This window comes from Neopelma chrysocephalum, unplaced genomic scaffold (genome assembly GCF_003984885.1).
Source record: "Neopelma chrysocephalum unplaced genomic scaffold, ASM398488v2 Primary Assembly neopelma1_24, whole genome shotgun sequence".
Lineage (NCBI taxonomy): Eukaryota > Metazoa > Chordata > Aves > Passeriformes > Pipridae > Neopelma > Neopelma chrysocephalum.
This window is the reverse complement of record NW_020897693.1, coordinates 6,045,142-6,064,781: the sequence shown is the minus strand read 5'-3', so window position 1 is coordinate 6,064,781 and position 19,640 is coordinate 6,045,142. Positions and strand designations below refer to the sequence as shown.

The 19,640-nt window shown below is 34.9% G+C and overlaps 1 protein-coding gene across 11 annotated transcripts in view; it reads left to right on the top strand.

Annotated features, from left to right (window-relative positions):
* Positions 1–19,640, top strand: part of PLEKHA7 (pleckstrin homology domain containing A7) — a 103,270-nt gene that overhangs the window by 73,661 nt on the left and 9,969 nt on the right. For 7 of the 11 annotated variants that reach the window (XM_027701128.1, XM_027701116.1, XM_027701160.1 and 4 more), the window contains 12 exons: positions 1,567–1,620; positions 5,177–5,257; positions 7,238–7,306; positions 7,467–7,547; positions 8,384–8,533; positions 10,329–10,430; positions 13,956–14,064; positions 15,145–15,383; positions 15,801–15,989; positions 16,257–16,374; positions 17,200–17,279; positions 17,669–17,869. In XM_027701128.1, the coding sequence (XP_027556929.1) occupies positions 1,567–1,620; positions 5,177–5,257; positions 7,238–7,306; positions 7,467–7,547; positions 8,384–8,533; positions 10,329–10,430; positions 13,956–14,064; positions 15,145–15,383; positions 15,801–15,989; positions 16,257–16,374; positions 17,200–17,279; positions 17,669–17,869 (1,473 nt within the window). The remainder of the gene's footprint in view (positions 1–1,566; positions 1,621–5,176; positions 5,258–7,237; positions 7,307–7,466; positions 7,548–8,383; positions 8,534–10,328; positions 10,431–13,955; positions 14,065–15,144; positions 15,384–15,800; positions 15,990–16,256; positions 16,375–17,199; positions 17,280–17,668; positions 17,870–19,640) is intronic. The other 4 variants (XM_027701153.1, XM_027701121.1, XM_027701166.1 and 1 more) reach the window with 2 other exon arrangements.

Sequence of the window (19,640 nt, the reverse complement as noted above, 5' to 3'; positions counted from 1 at the left end):
TTTCTGAAAATGCTGCATCTTCAGAAATGTGGGTTAAAATACTAAGTAAGTTCATTCTAAAGCAAAACCATTTCTTTGTGCTGCTTTCATAATGGGATTGGCTCCCTGTGCCACCTGCTGCATCACCTGCAAATTGAAATGCATCAGCCAGTTTGTACATTCATATGAGCTTGTAACTGTGTGGGTTCTGCAGGTGATCATTGGTTCATAAAAGCTCAGGGCGTCTTGGATCATCAACAGTGCTCTTGATTGCACTGGTGTTATGAAACCTGTAAATATGAGATCAACCAGAAATGTACTTACAGAGCTCTCTGGTTCCTATTAGAGCCTCAGAAATGGAGCCATCTGGGAATAAAATGTGGTGACTTCTTTGAATTGGTGAAGGCTTTGGCCCAAAGCTAAAGGAATTTTTTATGAGTTTGAAGAAGTTTCATTTCCCGACTTACCTCACCTACAGAACAATTGCACTAAGATGGGCGATAATAACAGGGATTTCTCCAAAAATGGGCAGACTTTCTAGTGAAGTTCTCAGCCAGCCTTACAAGCTGATTGGACGGGAATTTTAAGTGAACACCTCTAAAGAAATGCAAGTGTGATCTATTGATTTTATGGCGTAAAGGTTTTTTTTTTCTTTTTTAACTACACATTCTCATTGGCTCAAAACTTGAGAAAAGATACAGTTGTGTTTTTCTTTTATTCTGAAGCTAAATATACCCAGGATATAAAGTCCTGTCAAAATAGCAGTTAAAATTCTAGAAGTTTGGGACATTTTGTCTGACTACAAAGCACATTTGCAACAGTTAAACTTTATTTTATTCTGTATTGCAAATACCCCTTTTGAAAAGAGGAGAAATAACTTTTGACTTCTGTGCATGCTTTTCTTGAAGTGACTGTGATGAAGATGATGCTAGACCAATATAACTATAAAATTAAGCGGATAACAATTACAGCTGAGCCAATGAAAAATAAGGATCGAGTTGAATGCTATTACTTAAAAGACAAAATAGATTCTCTAATCGTAAGATATTTTTCAGTATTTTATTCACAAAACTTCTTCATACTTTCCATGAATAAAGGAATTAATATTTTAAAATGTGTATGAATTGTGATCAAAAGTATTCTAATGATTAGTTATATGATGGCTTCTAGTTACATCTAACATTGTTAAGTACAAGTCTTCTCTTCTTCCCCCAAAGAGGCAGGGAGGACGCCACCATAACTTTTTCAGTGAAGGAATAGTCAGTAGAAATTGATCTTGAAAGTATAGCTTTTGAAAATGTATTGTTTGAGGTAGTTCCGTGTCTCATTAGAGGTGGAAAGCAAAAATCTGTATGTTTGGAGGATGGGTATAAGGCAGTAATATTCTTGTGAAATATTTTGCCCATTTTTCAGCTGTAAATAGCAATATGCTGGTGGAGCAAATGTGCTTTTTTATGTACTTCCTACTCTGTTATTTTGTTCCCTCTTTCATCTATTTTCTTATATATAACCAATCCAAGTATTCTGAATTTTTTTCAAAAATTCAAATACATTGCATCGTTTTTTTCCCAATGCACTTACCTGAAGGCTGATGACACTTACATCCAGTTGAAAAAGGATCTGGAGTATTTGGATCTAAAGGTAAGATTTTACAGGAGTATATTTCCTTTTTCTTTTTTTTTTTTAACCCAGTTGCCTTTTGTGTATCATCTTTGTACCTGCAGATTTTCAAGTCACCTACTAGTCAGAGACAGAAACTGTGTTTTTTGCCTCACTGTTGTGCTTAGAATATTGAGTGTCATTTTGGTAGTGACCGTACAATTAAAGTGCAAACTCAGAAAATGTAGTTGCTTTAGTTTGTAGGAAGAACTTCTGTTACTGGGACTACAAATGAATGATATGTGGGTTTAGGGAAATCAGATAAAAAATCAGGTTCAAAATGTTTCTCTGCTGTAGCGTTAGAACCAATACGAAGTCAACACCTCTGAGTTAAATTATGTGTTCTTTTAATATTTTTCTCTTTAAATATTCTTGAACTGACTTTTTCCTTGTTTTTATAATATGCCATATTTATAATGCCTTGTGCTCTTGTGAAAATGTGGTGATTAAATAGCGCCTGTCATTGTTTTTGTGTTATTACAACTAAGAGATTTCAAATGCACCCATTCATCCATCCATCCATAATCTGACCAAGTAATGTTATGAGGTATTCTTTTAAAGAAAAAATTAAATAATATATTGAGCATCATATCATCTGTCTAAATGAAATTACTTCTGTATCTGGTGCACTTGATGGTTGGTAATTTGAAAGCAAATCTAGACTTCTTAATAACAGATTTTGAAGGGAAAAAAGCCCGCCAAAAAGGTATAAACATTTTGCTTAGCAAAGCAGTCTGCCAGTTTCGAAGGTGTGTAGGATGTCTCACCATATATAAATTGTATGGTGTTCCTGAAAATCAAGGTGGAGGGAAATTTGGCACCTTGTTCTCCATATTGTTTACATGTACATAGTTGATGCCATAGGGTATTGCATAAGTGCAGCTAATGAGCTGACTACACTTATGAGGATGTATATTTCTATTTTATCTGATGTTTTGATTGCTGAATATATAACCAAATATATAAACAAAAAATATTAGTAATACATTTTATACATATATATAATATCATATATATATATAGAGAGAGATTTAATATTTATCATATAGATGGTGTATAAAGTCTAAATTATCAAATATGTAAACTGTTGGAATCATTAATATACAAATTTAAAATTGGTTGGACACATTTAATTTTAGGCCTTGTCCTTGGTTTGTTCATGGCTTTGCCAAGTGTAACTGCATCCCAAACTGTCAACTGAATTTTATGACAAATTACAATTTAAAAAGTCCTACAAGTTGAAAAATTATTAATAAACACAGTGTTTTGTCCATTATAAAACACAACAGTTTTTGTGGTTAAGGTGACCACAGTTCAAGCCTCTGAAAATTTGATTTGCTTAGCAAAATTATTAGGAGGCGTTTTTAAATTTCCAGCAGATTCTGTCTGGATTCATTTGTTGCAGCCTGGGATATGAGGAACTGTTTGGTCTCCCAGGAGCTCCCACTGTCCCTGTGTAGCACCTAATGAAATCAGCCAGAAAGAGAAATGTACGGCAGCACCTGATCCTTCAGCAAGAAGAAACTTAATGCTAGCGTTGGTTCCCTTTTGAAAATCTTGACAGTCAAAATGTCAAGTGTGTTTCCATAGGAATGATGTAATTTTTCAAAATGGGCATTTCTTAATGACCTCCTTTCAGAAGAGGTCCGGAAATGTAAAAATTCCTGTCAGGTTGCTGAGAGATTGAAGACCATGTGACACTTAAGAAGGTGTCTTTGTGTTGGTTGCCACTAGATGCAGAGGTGCTTTTTTTTGCAGTAGGAGGAAAAAAGAAGAGTGCACTGTATGAAACTAAGCAAATTATATATTTTTCTAGTAAGGGTGGAGTATGACAAATTCACAGTTAATCCATTTAAGACAATGAAGGCTTAGATAGAAAGCCTGTTAGTTCAAGCCTCTCCTTTGACTTCACTAGGCTTTGAGTGAGACCCATGCTAATTAAACAGTTTCAAATAGGACTGAAGATTTTGGAACTGGAGTTAAACTTTTTTCTTTTCACTAAATCTCTTATTTCTGAAGATTTCTCTTCTTAAAGGTTTTGAAATACGACTTTTCAACATGTAAATTGTGATTAAGCGATTAACTGCATAATGCTTGCCATAGCACAAAAACTGATTATAGTAACTGGTTATACAGCATTTAGTGATTTGTTGAGGCTTACATGTTTGTGAGCCTATTTTTTTACTATTTAACAGTTTTAAAATACTATATAAGAAATAATTTTTGTGTTAAGATTATATTTTCAACATTATAGTGTATTGTCACATCGTAAGTATAAATGAAATAAAAATGCTCTAAGATAGATATTAATCCATGTCAGTAGTTTTCTCTTACGTATCAGTTAGTTCTGACATGAAAAAAAGAATAAGTCTAAAGACCGTTTGCTCACACTATGAGGAAAAATTATTGATAATTTTGAAGATGCAAAACACCATGCATTGTGAAGGTTTCTTTTAACAATATTGTCCTTAGATTAGGAGCCTTTTTTCTCCCCAAATTGTTGCCAAGACTCTGTATTCTTCTTTAACCCATGAAATAGAGGCATGTGGAACATGGAAGAAATGGTATATTTATATGCTATGGCATAACTATGCCTCTTCTGCAAACAGATTTCCACAGCTGTATTTCTACAGTTGGATTTTTTCAATCTTTAAAGTGGACAGACCCTGTATTAGAAAAGCAGAAAGGAAGAGCAAAGAAAAGAAAAAACTCAATTTCCCCCTGAAGCTTCTAAGATGACTTTACAAATAAGGTGAAACACAAATGGTGAAGCAAGCGTCCCTTTTTTGGGGCTATGAAATGAAGTTCAGGCAGGCTACAGGAGGGATGGATGGACAGCCTCATGTCAGAATACTTTACAAACATTCCCTAGCAAGTTATACAAAATATGGATGAGGAAATCTAGGAAAATTTGTGCCACTAAGTATAAGTCGTGCAACCAGTTGAAGCAAATCTGGAGCCCTCTCAGGGGTCCTGCTTCATTCTTCTGCAGTCAGAAGAATATCTGAAGCTGTTTAGTTTCTACTGCAGTTGAAAGAGGTTTCTAGTGCAAGCTTCTGTCACTTAGATAATGAAGAATACAGTGCACAGCAGGTATATGTTATGGGAGGAGGGATAAAAGTGATTGAAATAACATTTTTCTCTGAGGTTTTAACTGGGTTGCTCAAATTATCAATATAGAGAGTTCTTGGTCCAAGCATCACTGCATATTACATGACAGAAAATACCATGGTGTGTTGAAACTGCAACTGGATGAGAGTGAGCAAATCCTGGTTTGTTTGTTTGTTTTAATATGTGTTTTGAAAAAGTAGAAAAGTCTTATTGTTGTATGAAGAATCTACCCAAAATATGAGACAATAGGGGTGGATATCCAGGTGTAGCTTCCATCATGGCAGATGGTGCAGACCATAAACCTTGAGGATCGGTGTAACACAAGAGCGTGTGATTACTGCTACTCGTGGAGATTTCAGTTGTAAAGTTTGGGGGTTTAAATCTTGACATCTGTAACAAGCTATTACTAAACTTTTGTTTGAAACAGATAGAAAATAATGGACCTCTGATCAACATGATATACAAAGTGCTAAAGAACTCAGCACAAGGGTTACTATCCAGTATACATGTAAGACTTCCTGCATCTGAAATGTGCTCATCCCATTGCTTTTTAAAGTAGCAGTCAGTGTTCTGGCTTTTATAGGTGTCTTATGGTAAACAGTAGCGCTTTATGTAACATTTTTTTTCTTTCCTTTTTTTTTTTTTCCTTTTTTCCCCTCATTTGAAGTCTGTATGCGAAATTATGGCTGACTTCAGTGTTTGGTTTAATTTTGAAAACGATTTTGTCAAGTAGTGACTCCTCTGTGAAATTTTGGAAATGTGAAAGCATGCTAAATCTTCATTATGTTCTCATGTTCACTGCTTGATAATTAACAAATTCCTTACAGTTTTGATTATGTAAGTTAAAGTATCCCCCAAATCTGCAGACTTGTTTTTATGTTAATTCCATTGCTTTGAAAAAGGCTTTTGCATTCTCTTAGCTTGCAGGTAATGAAATATGCAAAATTATTACTTTGGTTGCTAGTATTTTATATTTGTATTTAATTACATTACTATTATGTATATGATTTAGCATTTAAATAATTCCATTAATACTTTTGAAAGAAAAAACCCCACATCATTGTTGAAAAAGAAAATATCAAAAAATTGAAAGTTTTGAGAGGCAATAAGTGCTTTTGATTTTGGTGGTGGGGAAGTAACATTTCACCACATAAAGGTACATAATAAGTCTTTGAATGGAGCCTGCCATTGGAGGAGAGAAGACATTAAACATAAATGATGACCAGACCCTTCTGTTTTAAATCTGCTTTCTTATTTGAAAACACTACGTGTAGATGGCTAATTTCACATAACATGTTACATGACATGTTAAAGATGAGATTATATCAAAGATTTATCTACAGTAAGAGTAAAATATAAGTACTTTTAAAAAACTAACATGGTCCTGTAGGTGAATTTTAGGTTAATAAGTAAACTATGTAGCTTCAAGTCTGGAGATTGCCAGTCAGTCCGTAAAAAAGCAAACTACCTCTTCTATCCCACCAGAAAAGCCAATAACTTTTGTTCTTATATTAAAACCTCTTCTCTTACATTATTGAAGACAATATTCAGGTGAATTTTTCTTAGTAAACTCTTGATGGTATATGAATAGGAATATGCTGTATATGAGTACTACTAGCTACCAGGTGTTTCTTTGGTAAGATAGTATTTGCTTTAATGAATTTTTAAAAATATTCTAATCTAGTAATCAAATCATTAGATTTTCAGGCTTTTAAAAATGTATGACTAATGAACTGTATTACATTGCTGTTTTCTTAACCTCATTTATTCACAAAAAAAAATTATTCGCATGGATGCAGTGGGAATAATAAACATTTCTACAGAGATAGACATGCCTTCATTTTAAGGTTGCTGTGAAGGTTGGAAGTATAATATAGTATCGTTTCTGTACTGATTTAAAAACTGTGTTATGTGAGAAGATAATCTTCTCAAGCAGAAATGGAATATGAAACCAGTGATTTATGGAATGAGAGATTTGGTACATTATAAACACGTCAAAATAGATTAATTGCATTTAATTCCACTATAGCACTTTTATAGCATTCTCTCTTTAATAAAATTTACCCTGTGCTGAGGAAGATACTGTCCTTTGTAGAATGAAATACTTGCCAAAAGTTGTATTTTTAGTCATTAATGAATGCTGCTATTCTTGCTTCAAGAAAGCTATTATAGCTGAACTGTTAAAACTACTATATTTTGTAGGAAAAGGACCTTTGTAACCATAGATAGGTGGGTTTATGGTTGTTTGTAGAGAGTTCTAAACTACTGTAAGAGTTAAATAGACTCATATAACTAGTAATTCTTTCTGTTAACACTTCAAAAACCAGATTTGAAAACTTCAAAGCCAGATTTGAAAACACTTGTACCCCAAATTTTATTAATTTTTGTTAATAATCATGAATATTTAACAAGACTTTTCATTGCTGAAGCATAATTAGGTTTAAGTTTGCAACAAATTCCTTATATTTTTAAAACCTATTCCTTTTAGGTGACAGGACGTGACACATTAAAAGAAAGAAGTACAAAACCTGTCAAGATTGCAGAAAGTGATATTGATGTAAGTATCAAACACCACTTCAGCATCTCTTACATTGATTTGGTTGTTTCTGTTGTGCAGTTACGTGTTCATTATTATACTTTTGGGGGTAAGATATTACAAGTGGATACTTTTAATTTTTAAAATCTAATGTTATATATGTATATTATTTCATTTCCAGGTGAAGCTAAGCATTTTCTGTGAGCAGGACAGAGTTCTGCAGGACTTGGAGGACAAAATAAGAGCCCTTAAGGAGAATAAAGTAAGTAGATTGAAAAGGGATTAGTAAAATAAAGCAACAGCTTTTATCTAATCATAAAATATGAAATTCCAAACAAAAATTGAATTACTGGATGCTTCTTGCACTGTAGTAGTTTTCTTTGGACATATGTATAAAGTTCTGTGAGAAAAAGACAGGGGGGGTTATGTTAGGACTGATTACCAATTGTTAGAAAACATGTTTTTGAAAGCGAATGTTTTAAATCCATCTGCTTCCCTGCTGCCTGTGAGCTGTAGCTGTCAGTAAATTAAGGTGGTTCAGAAAACAGTCTATTCTAAAATGAAAGTGCTGTTCAGGTGGATTCTTCAGTAGAGCTACTGTGCAAAAATGATGCCACGTTATTTCCTCCTGGCTGAATGAATTGGACCTGCTTCATGTTTTAGACAATATTTTAATCTCTCATATGGCTAATTCAAGTATAACAGTGAATGAGAATCTGTCCTTAAACAAACAGCTCATGCTGGGCTGTGGTAGGGCTGTCACAATTCTATACTGATTAGGGGAATTTTTCTGAAACTGTAAATTAAAGTTTTGTACAGAGTGTAAATAGAAAAATTCCATTCTCGGTGCATTGTGTTTTCCACAGTTTGGGCTACTTAACGGAAAGAATTAATAGAAAGTATCAGATAATTTTTGTTATAATAGGTAACTAAGGCTCTTGCACTTTTTTGTTACTGTTGGCCTCCTAATCTCCAAAACAGGAGGCCAGTCCTCAGCTCTATTGGGAAACTTGTGGCATGGAAAACACATTTCATATTATTACAGGTGGGTGCATAAAATTCCATGTAAATGTTGTAGACTTACTGCTTCTTTGCTAGGATCAGCTGGAGTCTGTTTTGGAGGTTTTACACAGGCAGATGGATCAGTACAAAGACCAACCACAACATGCAGAAAAAATATCTTACCAGCAGAGACTTTTGCAAGAGGATCTTATACGTATTCGGGCTGAAATATCCAAAGTTTCAACGGTATGTGTTTCTGGTTGCTTCAAGAAAACCATAACTAAAATTTACAGTTAGAGTAAAACTGTATTGTTCATTGGATAGGGGAGTTAAGTCCTGTTCTGAACAGTTTTGGTTAAGATACAGGATTCTAAATCAGATTAAAAAAATTAATCTCTTCAGCTTTACTTTTCAATATTCCTTGCCCCTGCAAATAAAGATGACTCAGAAAACTTTCTATGTCTTTTTATTCTATGCGTGGGCTTAAATTGCAAATCATTCAGCTAGTCCTTTAAAAATATAGAGGTGATTCCATGATACCTTTCTAGGGGAAAAGGAACTGGGAAAATCTGTTGATATTTCAGTCAAAATTTACTACTGATATTATGACTCAATAAAATTAAAATGTAATTTAATGTTGCATTTTATTAATAAAATTATTTCTAAGAATTGACCATGAAAGAGAGTATATTAAACATGGGTGATGTGTATCCACTCTATTATTCCTACCTTTTAATGAATATGGGACCAGCTCTTTGTAAGATTGTTGCTAGAGTTGCATGAACACCTTTCCTATAGAAAGATCTGATCATTAAAACATCAGGATTATATAAATGTATAGATACAGTGGTTTGTGCCTATAGAAAACATATGACTTTCACAGTCAACATTTAAAATGTAAATGTGGGCATAAATAGCAAGTCATTGTCATAAAGACTGTACTGGTCCAGTCCAAGGCACCTTCTAGTCCAGGGTTCTGGCTTCAGCAGTGGGCATAAGCAGATGCTTAAGGAAGAGTAAGGATAGTAGAGGTGGGTAGTATTTCCTATCATAACCAGTCCAGCTTCTAACTGTTTTCTGCTTGGAGAATTTCCAGGACTGTTTTTCTGTTATTTTTTTGGTCTATTTAATAATCCTCAGTAGATCTTGTTTCCAAAAACCTATAAAGTTCCCTTTTAAATGCTGTAAATCTTCTGCATGCAAAACATCGTTTGGTGAGGTATTGCACAGATCCACAGATCTTTTCTCCACTGCATGGACAACCCTTTTCTTTTATTTGTTTTGACCCTGACTGGTACATGTTTAATGTGATAGACCCTTGTATGAGAGAAGATGGGGAACAGTCAGTCATCTGCTCTCTCCATGGCCCTCATGGCTTCATAGACCTCCATTAATTCTTGCCCTCAACTCCCACATGTTCTCTTTTCTAAAATTCAGAGAAAAAGCCTATTTCATCATCCTGTTTATAAAAATGCACTAGACATTTGATTTTTCTCAGTTCTGGGTCAGAAGGCTGACTGTGATGCTGGAAGTAATCCAAGTACAGTAAAGGTGATTGGATAGCCTTATTCTCCAGATGTCTGCTGGTTTATTCACTTTATCACATAGTCTGTAGAACTGTTGAAGGATAACCTGCTCTGTGTTTCAAGACATGACTTCTGGTGTAGGTCACTGGATTTTAATTATAAACTTGTTTTCAATAGAGGAGTAAATTAAAAGGAAATGGAACTGCAATAGGCTCAATTCCCTCACAGAGTATACTTCAGATTCTATTACATGCCAATTTTATACTTAAGAAATGGGTTTGTGTAAGAAAGTTGGCCAGAGTTTTTTAACTAGGGATTCTTGACTTGGTCTTGCAAGCTGTAAAGCATTTTGAAGTGTATAATCAACTCTAAGCAATGATGGAGACTACAAAATGGATTTTTTACTTCTTTTTTATGGTAGAACAACACTAACTTCAAAACACTTTGGTGCTCCACTAGAGAATGATTTTGTAGTTTATCATAACATTGTATTAGAGTATTCCCTCTGTTAATAGGAAATGGAAAATGCCTGGAATGAGTATCTGAAATTAGAAAAGGATGTGAGCCAACTGAAAAAAGCCTTACAGGAACAGATGAACAGTTCATTGCTATCTCAGGTGGGTCCATTTCCAGGCATTGTAAACACTTATAGGATGATTTTGTCTGAACTTGAGGCTATCATCTCATAACAGAAATTCTCTGCAATTTCTGCAGTGCATTCAGCTGTCATGTAGTTTAGTTGGTGGAATTCAGACACTGCAGCAGCCTGGCTGTGCAGGGTAGGGCGTCTTGCAGCACACGCCGTAGTGTCTCATAAGTTGTCTATGCAAATTTGTCATTATTTTATTAGATTTTTATTACATGCTGACATCTTGACATTGATAACGTATTTAATTTATAAGACTATGCAGGACTTCTTAGTCTTCCATTTATTTGATCTGACATTGTTGGCTTCTTTATCCATTTTTAAGATCATCAGTCACTGGATTGTTATCATCATTACTTGTTCTTTGTCATGTTCTTCTATTTGTGGAAGATTTATCTCTGCAGATTGTTTTGTGAAGTGGAATAAGTGTTTTAACAGCCATCAGTAATTGAAAGGCATCTCAGTTTTAAATCAATTATTCAGTTTCGAATCTTAAAAAGAAGCTTTGTTTGAAGCTAAGTTATTCTCTTTGCTGAACTGGATGTGGCATACCAGATTATTTCTACATACCTGCTTACAACTGGTGACTTTATTCTTGGAGCAAGGAATGCAGACTGGATTGTATTTCCTTTTTTTAAGCAGAACAAAACACAAGGAGGAAAGCTAATGTACACATTTTGCTCAAATTTTGGTCTGTTTTTCCAAATAATCTGGGCCAAAAGAAGGCACTAGTTCAATTTATTTATTTGCAATAAATATCTGATCAGATATGAATTGAAGCCTGTTTATTTTTACTATTAATGGATAAATGTTTTGTATCAAAGCAAGAGTTGTAAAACTTTTTTTGAGTGCATCAGTCTTCAAAGTCTATTTTCATTTACTTTTAATTCTGGGGAATGGGAGAGTGATTCAGTTTCTGGAGGTAGAATATTATGTAATTAAGCTCAGCTGTAGAATATGTATTTCAAAAAAATCCCAGGGGGATTTTAGAATAAAATAGTCCCTCTATGAAGTTATTTTGTTTAACAAAGGAAAATTACAGGTTTAAACAAAATGTACATTGTTAGATTACTTTAACAAGTAATTTCCAGTTGAGCATTGAGCATGCTTAAAATACTGGATGTGTGGCATGGGATTCACCAGTATGTATGGAAGGGAATACAGTTTGCACAGGAAAAAATATTAATTCAGTTTGATTATCATCTGATATCACATACGTGCATAATTATAAATACACGTAGAAAGCACGTTATCAGTTCTGTGTGTGTATACTTACATATGTATGTATATATTAGTATGCATGTATATATTTGGCTCATCTAAAAAAATATTACTGAATACCTATTTTGGAGTTACTAAGGGGAACTGATTTTTTCGGAAAGTACCGAATATTCTTCAAATTATATTCCTTCAAAGAAGTCTCACTTGAAGTACCCATAATAGTTAGAATTTTTATGATCTCTGCCCAAGGGTATGTAGACTGAAGATTGTTTATCTAGCATTTTCCAATAGCACTAAATTAATACACACATGGCATTCAAAAAAACACAGTCTTCATAGAATATTATTAAAAATTCTGTAAATTTGTGGGCTCAGATTTCTGTAGGAAACCACTAATATTGTTTCTATATAGCATTAATTTAGAGATCAAAACCTAAATGTTTTAGGCAGCTCGGTCATAGTAAATCCTTTTAAAAAGTGTTTTAAAGAATCAGGCTTTTAAGAGTATAGCTTCATTGTCTTTTGCTTATGGGCTGGAGAGGATCTGGGCATGCTGAAATTAACTGACGTGGGCTATTTTAACAGTGATAACTTCTTAGTGGGTGAGTGTTTCTCCTCTGGTTTTGTAAGTCATTCTAAATTATGTTTCTGTGTAGAGGAAGTTAGAGAAATTGAATTCTCTATCCAGGTTACTTTTTCATGCTGGCCCATAAAGTATATTTATACCCTTTTGTAAAGAGCAATCTTGGCTTTCATAATTTTAAAATGAATTCATCTGCTTATTGTTCAGACCTAGTCCACTTTAGATCTAAAATATTCTCTCCACATCAATATTTAAGTTATGGAGAGAAATAATTTTAAAAGATCTGGCTTTTCTACATTGCTAATCAATGTTTTCTGAGTGGTTTCAGAAGCAGGATTTTTGGTACATCTAGTGGTTTTTTCAGCCATTCTGAGGCTTGATTATTGTAAATCCATCATTTGGTTCCTTGTAGTATGATTAATCTCAGAAAAATGAAATGAAATGTGCAAATTTATAGTTTGTGTCCTGACAATCTTTCAAGATATGTCCCATCTATCGAGTGAGTTTACTACAGGCAAATAACGTTCTCCATCATTTAAATGTTTGTGTTCTTGGCATCCTGTTTGCTGATCTGTAACCTGGCTGAACATATTTCCTGATCTAAGACAGAAAGTGGAAAGCAATTTATATGCCTTCCTTAGCTCTATGAGGTGTAACAGCTTTTACTGAAGTTTTTTTCACTTTCAGGCTTATAGGATTAATTAGTAGCTATTTTGAAGCTCATGCCAACTGATGGATCTCTACAGAGCAGCTTGTAAGCAATTCTTAACTAAAGTGTTTCACTGCCTTCTGCTTTCTTTAATAGTACTGGTTTTACTAGGTTTATTCTTGATGCAAATTTTTGAAGGCAGAGTTACCAGGCTTTGATTAATTAGATGACCATAACTATTTATGATGATTGGAATGGCTGAAGTGGAGGCTTCAATAGCCAAGGCTCTGCAAGATAACAGTCAAAAGCAGAGTCCAGACTGTAGACAGAGTTTCCCTTTCTTTCCTCCTGGAAAGCTGTGGTAAAACAATTAGGATGTGAATGAGACCAAATCCTGTAACAGCAGCAATATATTGTTTCAGCCTATAATACATCATGTCCAGTAGGCCTAACAACCCAAATATAAGCAGAAATTAAAATTGTCAGCCCTTCTAAGTTTGTATGGGTTTTGTGTTTCACCCATTAAAAGCCATTGGGAAGTTTATGGCAAGATTCAGGGAGATGATAATAATTTTTTGCCTTTTTAATATTGGACATTTCACCTAAAAGTATTAAGATGAGATTCGTAAGGCTGCTGTAGCAATCTTAAGTATGTTAGTTATAGGATTTAAGGACAAAGTTCAAATGAAAAGATTGTGTAAGCTTATTTTATGTAGAACATTGAACTAGGTTTTTCTAGCCTGAATAATATTGTAGAAAAAAAATGTAGAAGTGTCTCTTTTCCCTAGTGTTCAATAGGAAGTCTTCCAGGATTCAGAAAATGCTCTAATAAATTTTATGGGCAAGATAAGTTGGTTGGTGTTGTGTTTGGGGGTTTTTTAATTATTATTTTAAAATAATTATTTAACTAATTTCTGGACTCCTAAGTTTTCATGTAAGTTCTGAACCACTAATTTAGATGTGGTTAAGGAAAGAAGGATAAACCCATAGTAAATTAAAAATGAGGTAAAGTTGATTTTTTTTTCTTTTACTACAAACATCAGGAGAAAACACAAATACAAAAAGACTTGTGGAGAATTGAAGATGTTACAGCTGGCTTGAGTGCAAATAAAGCAAACTACAAAACCATAGTAGACTCTATTAAGAATCCAGGTAAGGAGAACATGATGAAAAAATAAAAAAATGTACAAATGCAACTGAATCTTTGGGTCTGTGAAAATAGTCTGAAAGTTTGTTCTACTGCAGAAAATCCAGTTAATTCTATTGGATGTGTCAGAAATCTCTGTTAATTGAGCACATTAATTTGGTGTTTCTTTTCTTGAGGTGACAAGGTTTTTTGTTGTTTGTTTCCACATACTGATGGCAGTAAAATGTAACAAGGCATGAAAAAAAGGAACAACAGTAACAATAATGGGCTAAGTTCTTCAAGTTGCGGAAGGAGTTTCTGACATATGCCAGGCTCATGCCAGCATAGTATCTGTTCTGTATTCTGCCCAGAAGCTCCTCTCTGTGTTTTTCTCTGGGGTGTTTGGTTGGTTTTTTCTTTTCCCCTTGGATGCTGCCCAGCTGCCCTTGCTGCAGTTGCCTTCCCCCTCCCTCTTCAGGAAGGTGTTTGGTGGGCAGAGCAATAGCATAGTGGAAGAGAGGAAGGGAAGGTGTGTGTGGTCTGCATTTCAGTTGCATTATTACATTTCAAAGGAAAGACAACGCATTGGGATGGCAAGAGACTGTTAACGCCTACTGTAAATCCACTCCATGTTTCAAGTATCTTTGCTCATCTTTTGCATACAGAGATAAATAGTTACGAGATGGTGAGCTCTCATTTTATTTATGGTATGGCTGTCAGTGCCTAGCCTTGTCTAGATCTGTAGGCATCTTAAGGAATCTCTGGCATGGGGCCAGATACAGCCTATGAACTGATTTCATATGACTCTCAGGCTTTTCCTTCCTTCCCTCCCACTGTGCTCTACAAGGAATTTTACTGGATGATATTAAACTGTGTGGTTTTATTTTTGGCCTGAAAGACTTACTAGATCCTCATCAAAAAATGTTTTCCACTCTTGTTACAATGTAACGAACAAACATTTTTTATGTCCAAAACTCCCATTTGTGTTCAAAGCAACGTGCAGAGGACAAGGGCTATTTTGTGAAGTCTAAGTATGTTAATTGCTATTCTTATGAACATTATTGGTAGGAAACAACACTTAACATGTTTGTCTGTTTTTCCCCTAGAGAGAAAAACAGTGCCTTCATTTTCTCAGTCTTCAGTGCCTTCCTTACCAGCTTCCCTTGCAACTGCGGAGAGCAAACTTCCAGTTGCACAGAGCCCTCCACGCAGCCCGGTTAAATCCCCTCTGGAGGTTAGGCTGTATCCACAGCCTTATTTCCAGACCAGAACACAGCACCAAGCACAGCAGCTGAAAAAAATCGAGCCACCTCTTCAGTCACCAGTTAAGCTCAAGCCAAAGGTTGTGAGTACTGCTCTTCCGCGATTCATTCACCAGTGTTTCCTTTTCCTTCTGGCAGGAACAGTGAAAGTGTCATGGTTACCAAGTGCACACAGTGTGGAGGCACAATAGGGAGGCACTTAAGATGTTTGTATTGAATCTGAGCAGTAGTACTTACAGCAGAATACATATGTGTAACCTGGAGCTTTATGTACAGTGGCCATATACTGTTTTAGAACTTATTAATTCACAGCCTTTCTTGGGAATACTTTGTGGTTGATTTCTTGGGCCTCATTTGGGTTTTAAAGCCTCAAGCTCCTGGTGTGGGCAGAGGACAAGATGCTAGATCAGTCACAAATAACATATAATGCAATGGACTTTCAGTTTGTGCCAGACTGTTTTGAGACTGTTTGCCAAATCCCTATGCTTTCCTGTTGCCAGGAAGATGAAGCACCACCCAGACCTCCTCTCCCACAGCTGTACAGTCCTGATGATCAGCCACCAGCTGTTCCACCTCTCCCGAGAGAAGCCACTGTCATCAGACACACATCAGTGCGGGGCCTGAAACGTCAGTCAGATGAGAGAAAGAGAGACAGAGAACTCGGACAGTATGTAAATGGAGATTATAGGGTGAGCGCTCATACACCTATACCCCTGCATTTTAAAGATATGTGCACCTGTAAGATACTATTGTCTCTGAAATATATGGACCTGTAGGTCTGGTATTAATGATATATAATGGCATAGAGATGATAATGACAAGGAGAGATCTATGCTATATAATAGTAGCGGAGAGAAATTTAGTAATCCAGAAACAAAGCTTTAGGATTTGTTTTAAGATTATTAAGACCTTCTGTCTCTGATTTCATTTGAGCTGATGAGTATTTTTCTGTATAGGTGGAACTGCGTTCATACATGAGTGAACCAGAACTAGCAATGATAGGGGGTGACCTCAGCCATCCTTCCAGTGCTTTAATAAACCCTGACAGTGGATACCAGACATTACCTACCCGTGGTAAGCCAGGAATTTATGTGGTTGATTTTTAACAGTACTGTCTGTATAGGAGCTTTTCTCTCCTAGAATGTTCTGGAGATGACATTTATCGTCAGATCACTATTTTTAGATTAACTATACAGTGCTGTGAAAGTCTAGAGATTTTATGCATTTTAATGGTGCTGTTACAGTCAACCAGCCTTTTGCAAAGCAACTTAACATATAAGGCTTAAAAAAACCCATAGCAAAACATGGAATTAGCTGTTAGAATCTCTTATATTCAGAGTTATTTTTCCTCATAATTTCTATGTGATCTTTTACAAACACTTATATTGCCATTGAAATGTAACTGATAAAGAATATGAATTTAAAGCCCTCAGATATTACATCTGACTTGACACTCCATCCCCACTGTGCTACACTCCTGTAACTATTTCACAAATGAGGATAGACGTGATATTTGGGCAAAAGCAAATTCTTAGCCATTCCCTTCTTATTTCTTTCCTTTCTAACTGTGAATGTTAAGGTTTGATTTTCTTCATAGAGGTGATTATTTGTACAGTTTAGCTGTGGTACAGCTGATTTCACCCCATCCCTCATTTAATGTAAGCTTCTAAATTATTGTAGGTCTTTCTGAATTTTGATCAGTAGTGACCTGAAACACATTATGTTTGGCTGAAATGAAATTTCATGCGTGTCATGATCTTCTGAACTGCAAAATGTGAAATGCAGGCTAAGATGGTAACCAGAATGTCATAGAAACATGATAACAATGTAAAAAAAATCTGATGCTTGTCTTATCTTGCCTGTCATTTGGTTTAAGGCATTCTCTTTTTCCTTATAAAGGTTTGTCTGGATCAACTTCCAGATTGCACCAGTCATCTACCATTTCATCGTTTGCAACACTTCGAAGGGATAGGTCCAAGGTAAGTTTTAAATAAACATCTGAAGGCAAATGTCTGAACTGTTGAAAATAGTTAAGCCCAAAATACATTTTACATAGCAGGGAGTGGGACTGCGGTAGATGGGAGAGGACCAAGAGCTGCAATCTATTAAAATCTCCAATTTTTCACTTCCTTAAATGAACTGGAAAACAGACAAACAACTTACTGCATTTCAAATAGATCTACAAAACAAGGTTTAGAACCAAAAATCAGCACTACTAATAGAAAACACAGAGTCAAAACATGCAAATAAATGCAAAGGAAATAGAGTAAAATTTACTAATAAGGTAGCAGAGAGAGTTCATTTTTTGTATACTTTTTATAAAGTATTAATTACAAAACGTGTTTTGTGTGCCTTGTGACTTCTACAGGAGAGACCAAAGAGTGCCTTGGAACGTTTATACTCTGGAGACCACCAAAGAGGCAAGATGAGTGCAGAGGAACAACTAGAAAGAATGAAGCGACATCAGAAGGCATTAGTTCGTGAACGCAAGAGGACTCTTAGCCAAGGAGAAAGGCAGTCTGTTTCATCTCGGTCTTTCATCAGGCCCGTTTCTGCAGACGTAGGCTCAGTATGTTAGATATGCCTTAAAAGGACTAAACTAAAAATATCTTTGGATTTATTCTTTTTTCCTGGCAAGCACTTTCACTTGAGTGTGTGTGATGCTCCTAGTCCAATTAAATTAGTGTTACACGGTTTCAAATGAGTTCAGAGAGTGTGAGTAACAGGTGATCTTTTTTACCTGTAGTAATGGTAAATGTTGAATGTTCAGCAGGTAAGTTGGTCAGAGGTTAGAGTGATGAGTGGAGATGCCAGTTTATTGGGGTGACTTCAGAGCCATGAGTTTTTATCCTTGGAATTGTATTTAGAAAGTGTAAGAAGCGTGTACAGTTTTAAAACTGCTTCATAATGGAATGGGCCTTTTAGAATGTTCTTATTCACCATGGGTATTTTTCTTTTTAATTCATAAATTAGTCTGTGAGATAGTCATGGTAATATCAGACCAAGGTGGTGTTTGTGTTTTTTTTTTTTAAAAGATGATAAATGGATAATCAGTTTTAAAATCTAATCATGCTGATTAGGAATTTATGTAAGAATTAATTTGTTTTAATTGATACAAACTCCTCTTTAAAGCTCAAAACATGGAATATTCTAATAAGGCTCAAATTTAAGCTGCTGAAGAAAAGTATTTTTGTTGCGTTCTGAGAATAAATGCTGTACAGACAATAAGTTTATAATGATACATTTTGGATACTAACCAAAGCAATTCTAATTGGTGAAGTTACCCAGTTGCTCACTTGGTGCTAAACCAAGATTGTACTGTAATTGCACTTATGCTGTGGTCTTTTAATTTATTTTTTTATTTGGTCCACTAGAGCTTTAGAACGATCACATTGTTTTACCTAATTCATTGCACAAGATCTCTTGCTTTTAGATTTGTCACTCATCATACCTAATGCCTCTTTTTTTGTTTGCTTGTTTTTAATTTGCAGAATTTTGTAGTTACTTTAAAATTTCTAACTGGACTACTCAATTTTTACCAGGCTTAATTGCATTTAGTACATGTGTGTCAATTGCTGGCATTAAAAAAAACCTTATAATATTCAGCTTTTCATTCCCACTGTTCTGTAGCACTAATTTACAGCCAGTTATTTGTATTTACTTTCCCAGTAAATACGAGTGCACTGCTTGGAGACATTCATCCATTTTGTCTTCTGTTTTGCTATCAAAAATTCTTTAAAGACAGTGCATAATGTTTGGGAACTTAAGTACTATATTATCACTGTTATTTTCATATTTTAATTAGAAGAAATAAATCTGGGCTTTGTATGTTTCTTGACTCGCATAACATACACAAATCGAATTTAAACATTTTCGTAACACTCGTTATTAACATTTGTGGCAAACACTTTATTTATAAATTTGGGTGCCATCTTGGTCTTTTTCTTGCTGTAAAGAATTAAAATAGTTTTTCAGCCCTAGTAATGTTTTGTAGAGGTCATCTCTTGTACCTATAGGGCTTTGATATGCAAAAGCATGTTTGATAGCACAACTACTTACAGCATTACAATTATTTAGCAGCCAAAATGGCAAACAGTTAAATGTATAATTCAAGTGCTGCTCAGTATGTAACTTTTGCTTTAGACATAAATTGTATGTGTAGTTCTGATTTTTAATTGGTCAGCTCTCAAATGTAGTATGACATTTCAAGTATTGATCACAGTACCTGAATTCATTTGTTATATACATTGCCTTTTTAATGTAAAAGTTGCAACATCAAAGCCAATAAAAATCCTGCTTCATAAGAATGGTTTGATGTTTTTCTTACCTATATATAATAA